Below are 20,927 nucleotides of genomic sequence, written 5' to 3' on the forward strand. Positions count from 1 at the left end.
CAGGCTCCGGACGCGCAGGCCCAGCGGCCATGGCTCACTGGCCCAGCCACTCCGCGGCATGTGGGATCCTCCCGGACCAGGGCACGAACCCGTGTCCCCTGCATCGGCAGGCGGACTCTCAACCACTGCGCCACTAGGGGAGCCCGATTCACACGTTTTTAAGTATTTTGTTCAAACCGGAATATTTTTCTACATATTAACAGACGGTGACCTGGTTTGGGGATAATTTTACATTAAAGGGCCCACGACCTATGTATTTCTAACTAGTCACGATATTAAAAGGTGTTGGACCAATTTTAAAACGTCGGTTCACTTATTTCGGCTGGGTGCCTAAAAGGAACATATTAACAAAGTCGTTGAAATTCCCTCATTCCTAAAATGCGGCATAATTTAGGAGCTATATGGTACATTATATTTGTATAGTTTTACAATGCAGACAGACCATCGAACTGCACGAACATATCCATGTAGATGTTCTCAGATTTAAGAAATATGCTTCATCTGTCCTAGGATGTGGTCTGTAGCCTAAGCATAAACATCATGTCTGACCGTAGGCAGCAAATAAATACTCTTCGAATTGAACCATAATCCCGAAGCAAACTTGGCAGAGGTCAAGGAGAAACGCAAAGCACTTGCGCAGTGATGCGATAAGGTCGTCCAATCAGAGTCGAGCTGGACGGGGACCTGCGGGAGGAAGGTAGTGCGCACGCGCGATGGGCTCATCCGTTATTGGCAGCGCCGAGGCGGGAACCTTGAGCCTCTCTGTCGTTGAGGGAGTGCTGTCTTCCCCGTTTTCTCCTGGCTGGTGGCGCAGCTTCCTTCGGATCCTCTCTGGTGCGTCCTTGGAGGGGGAGGTTTGTGAGGCTGCGACAGCCTGTAGGCTTGTGTGGGGTAAAGAGGGGAGAGGCGCCGGAGCAGGCCTCCGACGGAGGAGGGAAGGAAGGCGGCGGAGCGCCTGTGGCCGCCTCCTGCGGGTCTGGGAGCGCGGAGGGGTCTCAAGTGTGAGGGGCGCCTTCGCTGCTGGCCGTGGGGTGGCTGGTGGCGGAGGGCGCGCCTTGGAGATGTGTTTGTGGTGGGGAGGCCGACGCGAGAGGCGACTCCGGGCGGTGGTGCTTCCGCGTCCGCACTGCGGTCAGCCCGCTCGGCCTCTGTGGCGCTTGGGTTTCTTTCCCCAGGACTAATCTCCACTCTTCTGCACGGTGTTAATTAATAGTAAGTAACGGAAGATTTTTGTAGGCCGGTTTAGCGGGGCCACAAAATCAAAGGAGCGACTTAAGCCACGAAGTGAAATAACTACTCCCTAATGTAGTTGGAAGGCGAAAAGCAGAAACAGCAGGGGAGGTGCGTTGCTGGTTCTTGACTGTTTTATTTGCATTCTTTCATCCTAGAGGTTTTTTTTTTTTTCATCCTAGAGGTTTGATGGTTGCACCCCATCCCCCCTTCAAAGCCAAACCGAATCCACAGATTCTGGTCATAATCCCCTTTGTCGAACTTCATCCTTTGCTATCCCCCCTCGCGGAAACTTCGTTATCTCTGCTCTTATAGGACCTTATGTATTAAACATCTAATAATGATTATCATAGATAGTAATATTACAGGTAACACTGAGTGCTTACGGTGTGTCAAACTTTGTTCTAAGTACTTAAGTATTTCATTTAATCCTCCCAACAATCTTACGAGTAATTATTGTACCGCCTGTCATAGATGAGGAAAGGAAGACACAAAGAGGTTATGTAAACTGTGCAAGATCACATGCTTGGAAGTGTCCAGATTTATATTCAGGCATTTGCCTCCAAAACTGTACTCTTAATTATTACACAGTACAGTGTATTAAATTGCCAAGTACTGTAGGCCTTCTGATGTGTCATCAGCCTGGATTTGCCATTTTACTTGGGAGAACAGAAGCAGTAGGTGTGAAGAGTGTAACAGATGTTGGAGCATCACAGTAGGGCTGCCAAATGGGCGTTATTTTTAGGGCCTGGGAAGAGGGCTCAAATAGCACTAATTTAAGAAGTAATAAGGATCCAGAAGCATTTAGGGGGAAATATACTGATGTCTGCAGTTTACTTTGAAATGCATCAACAAGTTAAATGGCTTGATGGATGCCTAAGGTCATATATAAATGGCAGAGCTGGAAATCAAGCCAAGGCAGGCTGGCTCCAGAGTGTTTTTGTTTGTTTGTTTGTTTGTTTGTTTTTTGCGGTACGCGGGCCTCTCTCTGTTGTGGCCTCTCCCGTTGCAGAGCACAGGCTCCGGACGCACAGGCTCAGCGGCCATGGCTCACGGGCCCAGCCGCTCCGCGGCATGTGGGATCTTCCCGGACCAGGGCACGAACCCGTGTCCCCTGCATCGGCAGGCGGACTCTCAACCACTGCGCCACCAGGGAAGCCCTCAGAGTGTTTTCTTAGCCACTGCCCTGTGTTGCTTCTCACATGCCTGCATACTCAAATTCATTATTATTTTCTTTAGTTTACAGGTTAAATAGAAGGGTTGAAAAATTAGACATTGTGTATTAGGTGTAGAAAAGTTTAAGGGTTTAAGGTAGTGATTCTTAGAATTTAATGTTGAAAGAAGTTTTAGCAGCTAGTCTGTTCTCTTTATTTTATAAATGAGGAAGTTGATATACAGAGCGTTTAAATAGCTTGCCCAAAGTTTCTAGTTACTGTATTTTTCTAGTGTTCCTTTTAAAAAGGTGTCAGTCTGCAGGCGGGTCTGACTAAATGTAGAGAATGGAACCTATTATATTTCATGATGTGGACATCATTTTTTAAAAAATTTTAATTAAGTAATATATTTTTATTTTTGGCTGTGTCGGGTCTTTGTTGCTGCGCGTGTTCCTAGGCACGCGGGCTTCGGTAGTTGTGGCATGCAGACTCAGTAGTTGTGGCTCGCGGGCTGTAGAGCACAGGCTCAGTAGTTGTGGTGCACGGGCTTAGTTACTCTGCGGCATGTGGGATCTTCCTGGACCAGGGCTTGAACCTGTGTACCCTGCATTAGCAGGCAGATTCTTAACCACTGCACCACCAGGGAAATCCCTGGACATCATTTTTATTAATGATATCTAGAATTTATTACATTAAGTGGACTCATCATTATTTTATTTCAGTTGAGCTGTAGTTGTCTGAAAGCCTTGAGTTTTTCATCTGAACTTTCCATTGTTCTGTTTCATTTGACTGAGTAACTGAGTCTAAATGCAAGGCCTAACATTTACCTGTTTTTAAATCATCTTGTTGCAGTTAGCTTTTGTCAATTTCAACTTTATTTCAGTTACATATCTAGAGACATGTAATATTCTGCTGACCTATTATAAAAAGGAAATGAGGTTGATGAGGTTATTTTGGCATGACTTGTTTGGAAAGAATCTGTGTTGACTATTGCTATTAGTAAATACTGCTTCTAAAGTAAACAAATAATCACGAACCATCTATATAATAATTTGATGTAAGATTGTGCTAATAGAGATCTGTTTTACCCTTTGTTGACCTTAAACAAATAGACTGCAAGTTAATTCTCTAGCAAAAATGGGTTTATTCAGGATAAGCAAAGAACTGTAATTCAGAGTCTGCAGATGGTGAGCCACATGCAAGTCCTGCACAACAAAGAGAGAAGACTTCTTTTATAGCGGGGAAAGGAAATTTAAAGGGCTATGGTAAACAAAGAGTTCACTGGGGGAATTGAGAATTTGAAGTATCATGGCTTTTTATTGGCTGAGCTCTTGCCAGGCAAGAAGAGCAACTCTTTCTTCTTCCTGTTGGGCTCTGTTGTCTCACAGGGCATGAGAGCTCGCTCTTCTTGCCTCCTAACTCTGTTATAATTGAGGTTTCTGTTTATTAATTTTTACGTTTCCCCCTTTTGATCAAGGTCTTTCTCTGAATGCATCACTGACCAAGAGTCCGGTTTTCCAGCTTCAGCAGCTTTCTGTCCCTTAATGCCAGGACGGGCCTTTCCTGGGTGAAATGTCCCTTGTTGGAGGGGAAAATGCAACAGATTGGAAAACTATTGAGGTCACATTTGAGTAACAAAGAGGAGTAGGAGGAAGAACTCTCAGGCACTTTTTATCTGCAGTCCATATGTCATCAAGATCCTAGACATTGAAGATCATCTGAAGTGTTATTTCATCATCGAAGGTGTGGCAGACAAATTTCCAACAGGCCTGGTTTGGATATCTTTGGAAAGCTGTCTCATCAGATGTCATCTGCTTCAGTTCTGGGAAATCTTTACTTTTGGGTCACCAGATGATGTGCGGTCCAGTCAGGGTTTGGTGCTTTCTTTGGGTATGTCACGTGAATCCAAGTGTCCCCTGGAGTTTGGCGGCACATTGGTTGTTTAGTATTACCTGATAGGGGGCTTTCCATCGAGGTTGAAGAGAGTTCTTCTGGAGGCATATTTTCTAATAGATGAAATCTCCAGGTTACAAAGTGTGATGGTTAAGGTCTTCACCTCCTGAGAGTGCACTGTGGAAAAATTGCTCTACCAAAACATTGTTATTTTTAATAGATGCAGTTTGGCCTTTGCACGGTTGGACTATCTCTTCTTTTATTAGTTGTGGTTCAGAAGACCCAAGTGCCTTGAGAGTCCTGTGACTCTCTCAAAGGGTGAGAGTTTATGAGTTCCAAAAGGGGTAGATATGAGATTTAGAAGGACCAATGGCAATGCTTTTGGCCAAGGTATTTGGAGGGCCTCTACAAACTTTGTCAATTGAGTCTTTTTTTTTTTTTTTAACATCTTTATTGGCGTATAATTGCTTTACAATGGTGTGTTAGTTTCTGCTTTACAACAAAGTGAATCAGTTATACATATACATATGTTCCCATATCTCTTCCCTCTTGTGTTTCCCTCCCTGTCAATTGAGTCTTAATAATGCTGTCAGTGTGTTCGACTAAACAAGAGCATTGAGGGTGGTAAGTGCAATGAAAGTGCTGTAGAACTGGCCAGACAGTGCGGACTTGTTGAAGTGCCTGTTGAGTAAAATGGGTTGCTCAAATATTTTGAAGTTTGAGGTTGGGGCAATCTTTTCCAAAAAAGGCTTTAGCCACAGAAGAGGTGATAATTTATCTGTAAGGGAAGGCTTCAGTCCGGTGTGAAAATGTACAGACCATGACTAAAACATGTTTATATCCTTGAGATGAAGGAAGTTGTGTGAGATCCATTTGCCAGACCTCCAATGGTCCAGTAGCCAGTTTAAAATATCTGGGAGCAGTACCAACAGGTTCCCTGGGTTGTATTTTGGACAAGTGAGGTAGGCACTTTTTTGCAGCCTTGTTAATATTTCCCCACAAATATCGATTCATGAATGCCATCGTTTTGTCAGTAGACCAGTGGTTTAATTAGGAGTGGGAATTTTAGAGTCTCCAGTAGTCTGGGTTGTTATCTGGTCTAAACCAGAGCTTTCTCTTTTTATCAAGCCATCAATTGTTGAATTTCCAATCTTGTTTTTCCTTTTCTGAGGCCCATTGTTGGGCTTGTCTAGCCAGTTTTTCTAAGTTGCCATTTGGGAGAATATCCATTTGGACCATGAGAAACGTTTGGCTGCCATTGGTTCCTTTAAGGGCAGCATTCCTTGTGGAAATGTCAGCTGGGTGATTTCCCTTAGCTTCCAGAGAGTCAAGTTTAACAGAATCTTAATAATGGCTAATGTGGCAGGTAAAAATAATACATCCAATAACTCCTGAACATAGGAGCCATTTAAAACTTTATTTCTGCTGGAAGTAAGGAAGCCACATTGCTTTCACAGCATTCCAAAATCATGAGCTACTCTAAAAGCATATTGACTATCAGTATAAATATTTACAGTTTTCCCCTTGGCTAAGTACGAGCCCATGTAAGAGTATGTAATTCAGCTTGTTGGGCTGAAGTAATAAAGGTTCTGCCCCAGCACTGTCAAAAGGAGTTGCAATATTGTCACTCTCTCAACCATCAGTGAACCATAAGATGTCAGTGTTACTCAAAGGAATTTCCTGCAGATCATTCACAAGGATTCAGGAGGTGATCCCTCATCCTTAAGCAGTCCTGAGGGACTTTGCTGACAGAGGGGAGAAGAGTAACGGGTGTCAGGTTATTACACTGTAAAAGTGTTATGTAAGGAGTGGTTAACAAAAGGAGGTGAGGCAGCTGACTGAGAAATGTTGAATGTGATGGGACTTCAGGAGGATTTCTACTGCGTGAGGTACAAAAATGGTTAAAGGGGATCCCACAACTTTTTTCTTTGTGGTCCTAATCAAAAGGGCAGTGGCAGTAATGGCTGTAATACCCTATGGGTTGCTGGTGGTCCCCGTGTTTTTGGGTGAGTACTGCAAGGGCATTTCCTTCCTTTTCATATACAAAAAGGAAAAGGGGAGTCTGATCATTGGGATGCCCAAGGGCAGGTGGGTTCGTCAAACCCTTGTTTAAGACCTAGACTCTCTTGTCTGGTTCTTCCCATGACATTGGTTCCGGGTTGTTCTTTAGTAAAACATACAGAGAGAAATTTAGAGTGTTATCAGAGTGATAACCAACTAACTTGAGAAAACCTCACAGTTGACACTTAGTTTTGGGTTTTGGGAAACTTTGGACACTATGAAGACTGTTTGGATCTATGTGCAGCCCTTGTTCTGATATCAGATGCCCTAAATATTGAACCTGGGTTTGGGCAAGCTGCAATTTTTCCTTGGTGATCTTATGTCCCTTTAAGGCTAAAAGCTGTAGCAAGTGGTTGCTTTCTTCCAGTGAGGTGGCTTGAGAAGGAGAGCAAAGAAGCAAATCATTCGCATATTACAGCAAAGTAGAACCTGTGGGGAACTTTATATCACCCAGATCAGACTTTAGGATTTATGAGGAATAAGGAGGACTCTCAGTAAAACCCTGAGTTGTTGATTTCACCAGAAGCTATTTATTTATTTATTTATTTATTTATTGCTGCGTTGGGTCTTTGTTGCTGCGTGCAGGCTTTCTCTACTTGCGCCGAGCGGGGGCTACTCTTCATTGCAGTGCACGGGCTTCTCATTGCTGTGGCTTCTCTTGTTGTGGAGCACGGGCTCTAGGCGCACGGGCTTCAGTAGTTGTGGCACGCCGGCTCAGTAGTTGTGGCTCGTGGGCTCTAGAGCGCAGGCTCAGTAGTTGTGGCGCACGGGCTTAGTTGCTCTGCAGCCTGTGGGATCTTCCCGGACCAGGGCTCGAACCAGTGTCCCCTGCATTGGCAGGTGGATTCTTAACCACTGTGCCACCAGGGAAGTCCCTTCTGATGTTGGTGTTGTTGCTTTTATCATTGGCTCAGCCATGCAGGAGCCAAGCCAAAGGCAGCTCAGCAAAGCTCTAGTGAAACAGCCTAATTCTGCAGGAATGAGCCCGAAGGTTTAACGGTGCAGTTCCACCAGAACAGCCCATTTCAAAAGGAATCTGGCCAAAGGCTGAACCGGCACATTTCCAGTGAAACAGCCCCTGTTCCACAAGGAATCAGGCCGAAGGCTAGTGCAGTTATAGTTGAGACAGCCTGATTTTTAAAGGTGTCAGGCCAAGTGCCAAATGAGTACTCACAGACAGAACAAGGCCTTAGATAGAAAGAATGGGCTCTTAAAATAGATCCCGAATAAAACCTAGAGAGCTTTAAAACACAAAGTGGGTGGAAGCTCAGATCCAGGAGAAAGACTTACTCTTGAACCTCAGGTTTAGGAAGAAAAGCAGTGGGCATCAATGGACTCTGTGTGGGTACTGCATTTTTTGCTCACCAGCCTTGAAGTCATCAGGGGTCTTCTCTGGATCCCAGTCTGCGCCACCAAAATGTTGACTTTTTTTTTTTTTTTTTAAGATTTTGGGGGTAGGAGCTTATTAATTAATTTATTTATTTTTGCTGTGTTGGGTCTTCGTTTCTGTGTGAGGGCTCTCTCTAGTTGTGGCAAGCGGGGGCCACTCTTCATCACGGTGCGCGGGCCTCTCACTATCGCGGCCTCTCTTGTTGTGGAGCACAGGCTCCAGACGCGCAGGCTCAGTAGTCGTGGCTCATGGGCCTAGTTGCTCCGTGGCATGTGGGATCCTCCCAGACCAGGGCTCGAACCCGTCTCTCCTGCATTAGCAGACAGATTCTCAACCACTGCGCCACCACGGAAGCCCCAAAATGTTGACTTTAAGCAAATAGACTGCCAGTTATTTCTCCAGCAAAAATGGGTTTACTCGGGATGGGCAAAAAATTGCAATTTGTGGTCTGGAACCATGGTGAGCCAAGTGCAAATCCTGCACAACAAGGAGAGGAGAGCACTTTTATAGAGGGGGGAAAAGGAAGTTAAGAGGGCTATTGTAAACAGAGTCCATTGGAGGAATTGAGAGTTTGAGGTATAGTGACTTTTCTTTTTTGGCGGGAGGTGGGGTCACACCGTGCCCCCTGCAGTGGAAGTGGACCACCAGTGGACCACCGGGGAAGTCCCAATAGTGGCTTTCCATTGGCTGAGTTGTGACAGTCTTATTGGCTGAGCTCTTGCAGGCAAGAAGAGGACTCTTTCTTCTTCCTGTTGGGTCTCTGCTGTCATCATATAGCATGAGAGTGTCCCTGTCTGGCTTCTGGTCTGTATTTTTTTTTTTTAATTAATTAATTAATTATATTTATTTTTATTTTTGGTTGTGTTGGGTCTTTGTTGCTGAGTGCGGGCTTTCTCTAGTTGCGGGAAGCAGGGGCTACTCTTCGTTGTGGTGTGTGGACTTCTCATCTTGGTAGCTTCTCTTGTTGCAGAGCGCGGGCTCTAGGAGCGTGGGCTTCAGTAGTTGTGGCACATGGGCTCAGTAGTTGTGGCTCATGGGCTCTAGAGCGCCGGCTCAGTAGTTGTGACACATGGGCTTAGTTGCTCCGTGGCATGTGGGATCTTCCTGCACTAGGGCTCGAACCTGTGTCCTCTGCATTGGCAGGCGGATTCTTAACCACTGCGCCACCAGGGAAGCCCTCTGGTCTGTATTTTAACTGAGATTTCTGTTTATTAATTCTTACACCACTACTAATCCCTCAAACTATATAAAGCCTGGTTATTTATCGAATACTCATGTATGTCATCATTTTTAAGTTGCTGTAATTGGGAAATGTCTAACCATCAGTGATGGTGTGTCACAGCTTAACTGGCTGCAGTTCTTTTTTTTTTTTTTTTTTTGTAGAAAATTGGAAATATGTAGGAAAGAACTCAGAAGAAAATAAAAAATTACTGGTAATTCTAACATTTAGACATAGTGTTAATGTTGTGGCATGTGTTTTTCTAGTCTTTTAAAAATCTTTATAGATGTGTAACTTACAGTTTATAATTCAATGTGTATACTTAGATGAGTTTTGACAAAGTTGTAATCACACTACAATCTGATGCAGGTTATCTCAGTCACCCCAAAAAGTTCCTCATGCCCCTTTGTTTTCTAGTCTTTTAAAAAGTACAAACACACATACTATTATTTTGTCTTTTTTTTTTTGTTTTATAAAATTGGAATGATGCTGAACATGTTTGGTAGCCATTTGTGAAATTAAAACTTATTATTTTTAGAGCAGTTTTAGGTTTACAGCAAAGTTGAGGGGAAGGTGGAGATTTCCCATATACCCCTGCCTTCCCTCATTATCAGTATCCCTCACTAGAATGGTACATTTGTTACAGTTGACACACATAAGCACCCAAAGTCCATAGTTTACAATAGTATTCATTCTTGGCATTCTGTGGATTTGGACAAATATATAATGACATGTATCCATCATTAGGGCATTATACAGAATATTTTCATTGCCTTAAAAAATTCTGTGCTCTGCCTTTGCATCCCTGCCCCTCCCCTAACCCTTGGCAACCACTGATCTTTTTACTGTCTTTTTTTTTTGCCTCCGTAGGTTTTCAGGATGTCACATTGTTGGAATCATACAGTATGTAGCCTTTTCAGATTGGCTTCTTTCATTTAGTAATATGCATTTTTGTTTCCTCCATGTCTTTTCATGTCTTGACAGCTTTTTTTTTTTAAGTGTGGAATAACATTCCATGGTGTGGATACACCATAGTTTATTTATCCATTCATCTACTGAATGCTTGGTTGCTTTCAAGTTTGGCAATTACGAATGAAGTTGCTATAAATATTTGTATGCAAGTTTTTGTGTGGACATAAATTTTCAACTCTTTGTTGAAAGGAGTTATCCTATGTTAAAAGTATGTTCAGTTTTGCAAGAAAGTGCTAAAATGTTTTCCAAAGTGGCTATACCATTTTGCATTCCCACCAGCAATGAACAAAAATTCCTACTGTTCCACATCCTCACCAGCATTTGGTGTTGTCAGTGTTCTGGATTTTCTTCATTCTTGGTGACATATGATGTGGAGCATCTTTCCATGTGCTTATTTGCTATCTGTATATCTTCTGTGATATGTCTTTTAAGGTCTTTGGCCCACTTTTTAACTGGGTTGTTTTCTTATTGTTGAGTTTTAAGATTTCTTTGTAAATTTTGGATAATAGTCCTTTATCAGATGCACCTTTTGCAAATATTTTTTCCCAATCTGTGGCTTGTCTTTTCATTCCCTTGCCATTGCCTTTTTTCAGAGCAGAAGTTTTTAATTTTAATGAAGTCCAGCTTATCAATTATCGTCTTTCATGGATTGTGCCTTTGGTGTTGTAGTTAAAAAGTCATCATACCCAAGATCATCTGGATTTTCTTCTATATTATCTTCTAGGAGTTTTATAGCTTTGCGTTTTACATGTAAGCCTCTGATTCATTTTGAGTTAATTTTTGTGAAGTGTGTAAAGTCTGTTTCTATATTCATTTTCTTTGATGTGAATGTCCAGTTGTCTCGGCACCATTTGTGGAAGACACTGTCTTTGCTCCATTGTACTGCCTTTGCTCCTTTGTCAAAGACTGTCTTTATGTGGGTCTATTTCTGGCTCTCTGTTCTATTCTATTGATTCATTTGTCTATTTCACCAGTACCACACTGTCTTGATTACTGCAGCTGTATGTTAAGTCTTAAAGTCAGGTAGTGTCAGTTCTCTTTGTTCTCTTCTTTCCATATTGTGTTGGCTATTCTGGGTCATTTGCCTCTCCATATAACACTTTAGAATCAGTGTGTTGATATCCACAAAATAACTTGCTGGGATTTTAGTAGGGATGGTATTGAATCTCTAAAGTTGAGAAGAACTGACACCTTAACAATATTTAGTCTTTCTATCCATGAACATGGAATATCTCTCCATTTATTTAGTTCTTTGATTTCACTCAAAAGAGTTTTATAGTTTTTCCCCATATAGATCTTATACATGTTTTGTTAGATTACACTTAAGTGTTTCATTTTTATGGGGTGCTGATATAAATGGTATTGTGTTTTTAATTTCAAATTCCACTTATTCATTGCTGGTATGTTGGAAGACAATTGACTTTTGGGTATTAACCTGGTATCTTGCAACCTTGCTAAAATTGCTTTTTGTAGCCATTTTTTAATATATAAAAAACATTTCTCATATCATTAAACATTCTTTTATTTTTTTTAATTTAAGGACTTATTTTTTTTATTAACTTGGAAGTATTTTTGATACCAGTTTTTATTATTTTTTAAATATTTATTTATTTGGTTGCACTGGGTCTTAGTTGTGGCAGGTGGGCTCCTTAGTTGTGGCATGCAAACTCTTAGTTGCAGCATGCATGTGGGATCTAGTTCCCTGACCATTGATCAAACCTGGGCCTCCTGCATTGGGAGCGCAGAGTCTTAACCACTGTGCCACCAGGGAAGTCCGTAAACATTCTTTTAAAATGTGATTTTTTTTCCCCATTAATGGCTGTAGAATTATTTATATAACAAATACTGAATGCCTTCTTGTGTTGGTACTGGCAGTATAGTGATGAATGGAATGTAAGACTTCATGCCTGATCCAGGAGTTTACAGTTTGGGGGAATTAATAGGTAGTTTCATTACAGCGTGAAAAGTGCTTGGGTAGTGCACACATAGGAAGGGTCTCTAATCCAGTCTTTGAGCAGAGATGAAGAGGGCTCATAGTTAGAGTCCTAAAGGATAAATTGGAATTAATCAGGCAAAGGAAAATGCATAAAGGCATTCCCAGCACTGTATAGGGGAAAGTTTGTTCAAAGGCCTAGAGGAAAAGAGAACATGGCTTGCTTGGGAAACAGCAGTACTACTCACCATTTTAGTGGTGTATGAAGAGAGTGTGTTCCAGTTTGTGAGTGTGACATAACTTATTTATCTAGTACCTTGTTATGGATATTCAAATTTCCTTTTTTTCTCTTACTATAAGTAATATTGGCATGATTACCCTTATACATAATTCTTTGAGTATATCTTTGGTAATTCCTTAGGGTAAATTCCCAGAAGTGGAATTTCTGGATTAAACAAATAATTTTGGTAGCCATGTACATCCTTGTTGATGCCATATCTTGTGTAGTGTTTGTGAGATTACTTTGAATAAGAGTGCTTACTACCATCCATTGCAGAAGCATGATGTGTGCATGTAATGTTCTTGCCTTTTATCTGTCTCACCTGTCCTGTCCTGGTGGAAATAATATTGAGCAAAAGTTTGGAAACCTGGTTCTAGTCTCTTGATTTATATATTTAAAATATCCCACTGTTTTAAAAGGAAATTGAACTGTAAATGTGTTCTTTTAATTGCCAGGATTTTATTCATTCATTCAAAAATATTCTTTAGCGATTGTAATGTATCTGACTTTGTGGTCGAAGCTGCTTACAGAGTGGTGAAGAAAACAAGAATGATTGCTACCCTCATGCAGTTTATGGATTAATGGAATAGAAAAAAAGCAACATGCTGGATGTATGTCTGTGAATAATTATGTTTCTTTTGATTTTGAAACTACCATCTAAATTGAGTTTAAGGCTATATAATCATTAATCTATAGTTTTATCAAAATTGATACAATATATGCTCAGGTTTACACCATGTAATTTAAATCTTAAATATTTTTCAGAAGCCTTTTGTGATGGAAAATAAAATGTTACCAGCTGTTGAATTTGTTTCCTAAGGCTTTTTACAGGCTTATTCTCTTATATTTTTAAAGATGTTGTGATTGTAGTGATGATATACTTGGAGGTGATTCTAATCTGACTTATGATTACATCATTTTTGTTTTGGGTATTTTTCAGGTTAATACTGCTGAACATGAGACGATCGGCAGCACCAAGTCAGTTGCAAGGGAATCCCTTCAAAAAGCCAAAATTTATACCGCCAGCAAGAAGTAATGCAAGTCCTAATGAAGAGGTTACAAAGCTGAATTCAGATATAAAATTATTTAAGGTAAAAACACAAAACAAAACAGTAAAGGAAGTATAATCTAGAGAAGCATGTATTTTTTAAAAAGTGCCGTTTAAACAGGTAATAACACTTAATGCCTATAGGAATTTTCAGTATCTCTGATAAATTCTTCTAAAAACCTTAGAAATGACTAAATATATATATTTTAAAGGAACGACATAAAATAAATTGGGTTAGGTCTGTAAAATAAACTTTTGGTAACAGTGAAAAATACCTCTGCAAGGGAAGGGGCGGAAATTGTTGTTAAAAAAAAAGTTGTTCTGATCAGTGTTCTTTTTAAAGGTACCACATAAATAAGTGAAAACTTTAAATAAGGCAACTTAAAGAGAAAACATATAAATAATGCTTTATATCACTGTTCTGGACACTTCCTTTCATTTATACTTGTAAAAAAGTAAGTGCTCAAAACAGTCTTTTTTTTTTTTTAACAAATCTACATTATTTATTTATTTGTTTGTTTATTTATTTGGTTGCGTCAGGTCCTAGTTGCGGCACGCGGGATCTTCTTTGTGGCCTGTGGGGTCCTTTGCTGCGGCGAGCGGGCGTCTCTCTAGTTGCGGCGTGAGGGCTCCAGGGTGCGCAGGCCCAGTAGTTGCGGCACGGGGGCCCAGTTACCCTGCGGCATGTGGGATCCCAGTTCCTCAACCAGGGATCGAACCCACGCCCCCTGCGTTGGAAGGCGGACTTCCAGCCACTGGACCACCAGGGAAGTCCCAAAGCAGTCTTTTTTTAAAAAATAATTTTGTTATTTTTTATAAATTTATTATTTTATTTTTGACTGCCTTGGGTCTTCATCGCTGCACGCGGGCTTTCTCTAGTTGCAGCGAGCAGGGGCTACTCTTCATTGTGGTGTGCAGTCTTCTCATTGCGGTGGCTTCTCGTTGCGGAGCGCGGGCTCTAGGCACACAGGCTTCAGTAGTTGTGGCACATGGGCTCTAGAGTGCAGGCTCAGTAGTAGTGGCGCATGGGCTTAGTTGCTCCATGGCATGTGGGAATTTCCCAGACCAGGTATCAAACCCGTGTCCTCTGCATTGGTAGGTGGATTCTTAACCACTGCGCCACCAGGGAAGCCCCCGAAGCAGTCTTAATATATATTTACTACTAAGATGAAGGATTGTTTTAGTCTTAGGTATATAGAAGTTAACATAAAGCTTATATAGAGCATATATAAAATGGGCAATCCACACTTCTGCTACTGTACAGTTCTCTGATTCATTTATGTTATGGAGATTAAAGTCTACTAATATTTCTTCTATTTTTTTTTATTATGGTAAGATATGTATAACAAAATTTGCCATTTTACCATTTTTAAGCATGCAGGTAAGTGGCATTAATTTCATTCACACTGTTGTGCAAAAATCACCACTGTCTGTGTTCAAAACTTTTTCATTACTCTAAACAGAAACGTTGTAACCATTAGGCAATAATTCCCTGTTCTCCCCTCCGGTCATCACTATTCTACTTTATGTCTCCATGGATTTGATTACCCTAGGTACCTCATATAAATGGAATCATAAATATTTGCCCTGTTGTCTCTGGCTTATTTCATTTAGCCTTACGTTTTCAGGCTCATTCATGTTGTAGCAGGTATCAGAACATCAGTGCTTTGTGTGGTTAAGTAATTTTCAGTTGTATGTATATACCGTATTTTGTATATTCACTCATTTATTGTTAGATACTTGAGTTGTTTCCGCTTTTTGGCTATTATGAATAATGCTGATGTGAACACTGGCATACAAGTTTCTGTTTGGGTACCTGTTTTCACTTCTCTTGTGTATATACTTAGGAGTGGAATTGCTAGATCATATGGTGATTCTGTGTTTAGTTTTTGAGGAACTACCAAATTGTTTCCGTAGCTACTGAACCATTTTACATTCCCACCAGCAATGTATGAGGGTTCCAGTTTCTCCACATCCTCAGCAACACTGGTTATTTTCTGTTTTCATTGCTGTTTTTTTTTTTTGTTTTTTTTTTTGATTATGGCCATTCTTGTTGGTGTGAAGTAGCATTTCATTGCATTCTTGATTTGCATTTTCCTAATGACTAGTAACGGTGAGCATCTTTTCATGTGCTTATTGACCATTTGCTTATCTTCTTTGGAGAAATATCTGTTCAAGTCCTTGGCTGTTAATTGGTGTTTTGTCTTTTTGTTGTTGAAGACATCTATTGATTTTTGACTCTTGTGTTTTTTGGCCTGCATCTGTTTATTTTATCCTACACTCCTTTAGAATTCTGGCCACAATGTAAGGAGAAAACTATGTAAGCATAGTTTTTAATTTTAAATAAGGTTTCTTTTTGTACAAGCAGCTTTATTTAAATACAGTTTACATACCTGTAATCTACCTACTACAATTCAGTTTTCTTTAGTATGTTCAGAGTTGTGCAGTGCTCACCAAAACCAATTTTAGAACATTTTTATCATTCCAGAAAGAGACCTCATACACATCAGCCCATCCAAATCCCCCAGCCCTTAGCAACCACTAATCTACTTTCTGTTCCTATATATTTACCTATTATGAACATTTCATATAAATGGAATCACACATGTGGCCTTTTGTGACTCACTTTTTTTCAGTTAGCATAGTGTTTTTCAAAAGGCTCATCCACATTGTAGCATGTATCAGTAATTCATTTCTTTTTATTGCTGAATATATTAGTTTTCTATTGCTGCTGTAACAGATTACCAGAAATTTAGTGACTTAAAACAATGCATATGTGGGACTTCCCTGGTGGTCCAGTGGTTAAGAATCTGCCTTCCAATGCAAGAGACGTGGGTTCGATCCCTGGTCAGGGAACTAAGATCCCACATGCTGCGGGGCAACTAAGCTCACACACCACAACTACTGAGCCCGCGCTCTCTTGAACCCACGCACCACAACTTCGAGAGAAGCCCACGCGCTGCAACGAGGAGCCTGTGCACCACAACGAAAGATTCAGTGTGCCGCAACTAAGAACCGATGCAGCCAAATAAATAAATATTTTAAAAAAAAGGAAAACAATGCAAATGTATTATCTTACAGATCTGTAGGTCAGAAGCCCAACGTGGGTCTCACTGGGCTAAGATCAAGGTGTTGGCAGGGTTGCATTTATTTCTGGAGGTTTTAAGAATGTTTCCTGTGGCTTTTCTAGGTTCTACAGACCACCTACATTCCTTGCTCATGGTCCCCTTCCTACGTTTTCAAAATTGGCAATGGCAGTTTGAGTTCTTATATTGCCATCTTTTTGGTTCTCTGAAACTGGAACTCATTTGGTTAGATTGGGCCTGCCTGGATAATTCAGGACAATCTCTCTGTTTCAAGGTTCTTAACCTTAATTGCATCTGCAAAGTGTCTTCTGCCACATAAGGTAACATATCCACAGGTTCTGGGAATTAGGGTGTGGACACCTTCGGGAGGCATTATTCTGCTTGCCACACTGAATAATATTTCATTTTATTAATATACCGTATTTTATTATTCCATCTGTCGGTTGATAGGTGTTTGGTTGTTTCCATTTTTAAAATTTTTTAGGTATTATGAATAATGCTGATGAATATTAGTGTATAAATTGTTGTGTAGATGTATGTTTTCATTTCTCTTGGGTGCATTCCTAGGAGTGGAATTGCTGGATCATATGATAATTCTATGGCTAACCTTTTAATAAAACGCCAGACTCTTTTCCAAGGTGGCTGTACTGTTTCATTCCCACCATTAATGTTTGATGGTTTCAGTCCTCCACATCCTTGTCAACACTTACTATTATCTATTTGATTATAAACCATACTGTGGATGAAGTAGTATCTCATTTGGGGTTATGGTTTACATTTCCTTGATGGCTGATGTCATTGAGCATCTTTATATGTGCTTATCAGCCATTTGAATATCTTCTTTGGAGAACTGTCTATTCAGATCCTTTGTCCTTTTTTTAAGTTGGATTATTTGCTTTTTATTATAGAGTTGTAAGAGTTCTTTGTATGTTCTAAACATAGGTCCCTTATCAGATATATGATTTGCAAATATTTTCACCCATTCTGTTTTTGCCTTTGACTTTCTTGATGGTTTCGTTTGTAGCACAAAAGTTTAAAATTTTGACGAAGTCCAGTTTATCTGGTTTTTTTTTTTTTTGATGTTGGTAGTACTTGTGATTTTCATGTTATATCTAAGGAGGTCATGAAGATTTACTATATTTTCTTCTAAGAGTTTTATAGTTTTAGTTCTTACATTTCAGCCTATGACCCATTTTGAATTAGTTTTCACGTATGGTGTGAGGTAGGAATCCAATTTTATCTTTTTTCATGTGGGTAGCTAATTGTTCCAGGACCATTTGTTGAAAAGACTGTTTTTCCCCCATTGAATCGTCTTGACACCCTTGACTTTACGTTTATTTTCTGATGGAGTTTCTAATGACTAATTCCAAACCCAAAATGCTGATTTATTCTTTTCCTGTTATAATTCATATCAAGAAACTAAATAGTTATCTTTAAAAACTAATGAAGTAGGCATTTTTTGAAATTATACAGCTGTTTTAAGCAAGGCAACATGCGAAGCACAAAAGTATTAAGCTTAGCAGTCAACTTTAGTGTCCCGTTACTTTGTTTATTCCATTCTTAAATTTTTGTTCTTGAATTATTTCTCATCTTAGACTGGATTAATCCAGACTGAGAAAGTATTGTTTTGGTGACTTCAGGGGTTTTATACTTGAGTGGTCTGATAAATACAAAATCTGGAACAAATTGAGCATCAAAATAAATATACTAATGGATAATAACCCACTGAATAATGTGGGTTATTGCAGGAGTCTGAATCCGTACTAATACAACTAAATAAATAAATGAGGAGGAGCGTAAGCTCTTTCTCAGAGTGGAATGCTAAATCATAAAAGTAAAAGTCATGTAATGATGGTGTTGGAAAATATTAATGGATTCCAAAACAAGTGGGTGAATGTTTGATCAGGAAATAGGATATTTGAATAGACTCAAGCATCTCCTTACAACATACTTTAAAAAATTACAAATAGAAAAATACTAACTTTGCAGGAATACCTGGTAGACACTACTTTAATCAAGTGAATGCCTCCTGTAATGGGACAAATTGATATTATGTGCCCCTGGTATGATGAACTGTGGTATTCCTGTTCAAAATGCATAACCGGAAACTCATCATTAGGAAATATCAGACAATCCAGATACAGGAGCATTCTACAAAATAACTGGCCTGTAGTCTTCAAAAGTGTCAAAAATCACAAAAGATAAATAAAGGTTGAGGAACTGTTATAGATTAAAGGAGACTAAAGAAACTTGTTGACTAAACATATTGTGTGATCTGGGATTGGATCCTGGCTCAGGGAAGAAACTATCAAAAGACATTGTTGGGGTAAGCGACCCCATTTGAATATGAACTGTGGATTGGGTAATAGTATTAAACTACCAATGTTAAATTCTTGGTTTTGATAATTTTACTGTGATTTTGTAAGAGAGTGTCTTCGCTTTTTGCAGACACACGTTGTAGTATTTAGAGATAAAGGAGCACAGTGTGTCCAGCTTACTTTCAAATGTGTGTATACACACACACACACACACACACACACGGAGAGATAGAGGGAAAGTAAAAGGAGCAAAATGTAAACAAATGGTGAATTTGGGTAAAGGGTATATGAGACTTCCTTGTATTATTTCTGGATTGTTTCTATAAGTTTAAAATTATATCAAAATAAAATGTTGCAAAAAATAAAATTTAGGCCTTCATTAGTTTATTGCCGTGACTTACTTTATTTTTTATTTATTTTTTGGGATCAGCAGTAATCTTTTTTTAATTAAAAATATTTTTAGTAGCTCTTTATTGGAGTATAATTGCTTTACAATACCGTGTTAGTTTCTGTTGCACACAAAGCGAATCAGCCATATGCATACACATGTCCCCATATACCCTCCCTCTTGAGCCTCCCTCCCATCCTGCCTGTCTCACTCTAGGTTGTCGCAAAGCACCGAGCTGATCTCCCCGTGCTTTGCTGCTGCTTCCCACCAGCCAACTATTTTACATTTGGTAGTGTATATATGTCGATACTACTCTCACTTTGCCCCAGCTTCTCCCGCCCACCCTATGTCATCAAGTCCATTCTCTTTGTCTACCTCTTTATTCCTGCCCTGCAACTAGGTTCATCATACCATTTTTTTAAATTGCATATATATGCATTAGCGTATGGTATTTGTTTTTCTCTTTCTGACTTCACTCTGTATGACAGACTCTAGGTCCATCCACCTCACTACAAATAACTCAATTTCTTTTCTTTTTATGGCTGAGTAATATTCCACTGTATATATGTACGACATCTTTATCCATTCATCTGTTGATGGACATCTAGATATGTCGATACTACTCTCACTTTGCCCCAGCTTCTCCCGCCCACCCTATGTCATCAAGTCCATTCTCTTTGTCTACCTCTTTATTCCTGCCCTGCAACTAGGTTCATCATACCATTTTTTTAAATTGCATATATATGCATTAGCGTATGGTATTTGTTTTTCTCTTTCTGACTTCACTCTGTATGACAGACTCTAGGTCCATCCACCTCACTACAAATAACTCAATTTCTTTTCTTTTTATGGCTGAGTAATATTCCACTGTATATATGTACGACATCTTTATCCATTCATCTGTTGATGGACATCTAGGTTGGTTCCATGTCCTGGCTGTTGTAAATAGTGCTGCAGTGAACATTGTGGTGCATGTCTCTTTTTGAATTATGGTTTTCTCAGGGTATATACCCAGCAGTGGGATTGCTGGGTCATATGGTAGTTCTATTTTTAGTTTTTTAAGGAACGTACATACTGTTTCCATAGTGGTTATTTCAATTTACATTCCGACCAACAGTGTAGGAGGGTTCCCTTTTCACCACACCCTTTCCAGCATTTATTGTTTCTAGCTTTTTCGATAATGGCCATTCTGATGGGCTTGAGGTGATACCTCATTGTAGTTTTGATTTGCATTTCTCTAATAATTAGTGATGTTGAGAATCTTTTCATGTGCCTCTTGGCCATCTGTATGTCTTCCTTGGTGAAATGTCTAGTTAGGTCTTCCACCCATTTTTTAACTGGATTGTTTGTTTTCTTGATATTGAGCTCCATGAGCTGTTTGTATATTTGGAGATTAATCCTTTGTTGTTTCATTTGCAAATATTTTCTCCCATTCTGAGGGTTGTCTTTTTGTCTTGTTTATGGTTTCCTTTACTGTGCAAAAGATTTTAAGTTTAATTAAGTCCCATTTGTTTATTCTTGTTTTTATTTCTGTTACTCTAGGAGGTGGGTCAAAAAAGATTTTGCTGTGGTTTATGTCAAAGAGTGTTTTTCCTTGTTTTCATCTAAAAGTTTCATAGTGCCTGGTCTTATATTTAAGTCTTTAATCCATTTTGAGTTTATTTTTGTATATGGTGTTAGGTAGTGTTCTAATTTCATTCTTTTACATGTAGCTGTCCAGTTTTCCCAGCACCACTTATTGAAGAGGCTGTCATTTCTCCATCGTATGTTCTGGCCTCTTTTGTCGTAAATTAGGTGCCCATATGTACCTGGGTTTATCTCTGGGCTATCTATCCTGTACCATTGATCTATATTTCTGTTTTTGTGCCAGTACCATACTGACTTGATTACTGGAGCTTTGTGGTATAGTTTGAAGTTGGGGAGCCTGATTCCTCCAACTCCGTTTTTCTTTCTCA

At 39.8% G+C, this 20,927-nt stretch overlaps 1 protein-coding gene across 1 annotated transcript in view; it reads left to right on the plus strand.

Annotated features, from left to right (window-relative positions):
- Positions 1-727: 727 nt before the first annotated feature.
- The window catches only part of RAD54B (RAD54 homolog B), a 119,578-nt gene continuing 99,378 nt past the window's right edge, over positions 728-20,927 (plus strand). Inside the window, exons 1-2 of the mRNA XM_007117628.3 lie at positions 728-834; positions 13,073-13,223. Of these exons, the coding sequence (XP_007117690.1) occupies positions 13,089-13,223 (135 nt within the window). The 5' untranslated portion in view covers positions 728-834; positions 13,073-13,088. The remainder of the gene's footprint in view (positions 835-13,072; positions 13,224-20,927) is intronic.

This window comes from Physeter macrocephalus, chromosome 15, assembly GCF_002837175.3.
Source record: "Physeter macrocephalus isolate SW-GA chromosome 15, ASM283717v5, whole genome shotgun sequence".
NCBI classification, from domain to species: domain Eukaryota; kingdom Metazoa; phylum Chordata; class Mammalia; order Artiodactyla; family Physeteridae; genus Physeter; species Physeter macrocephalus.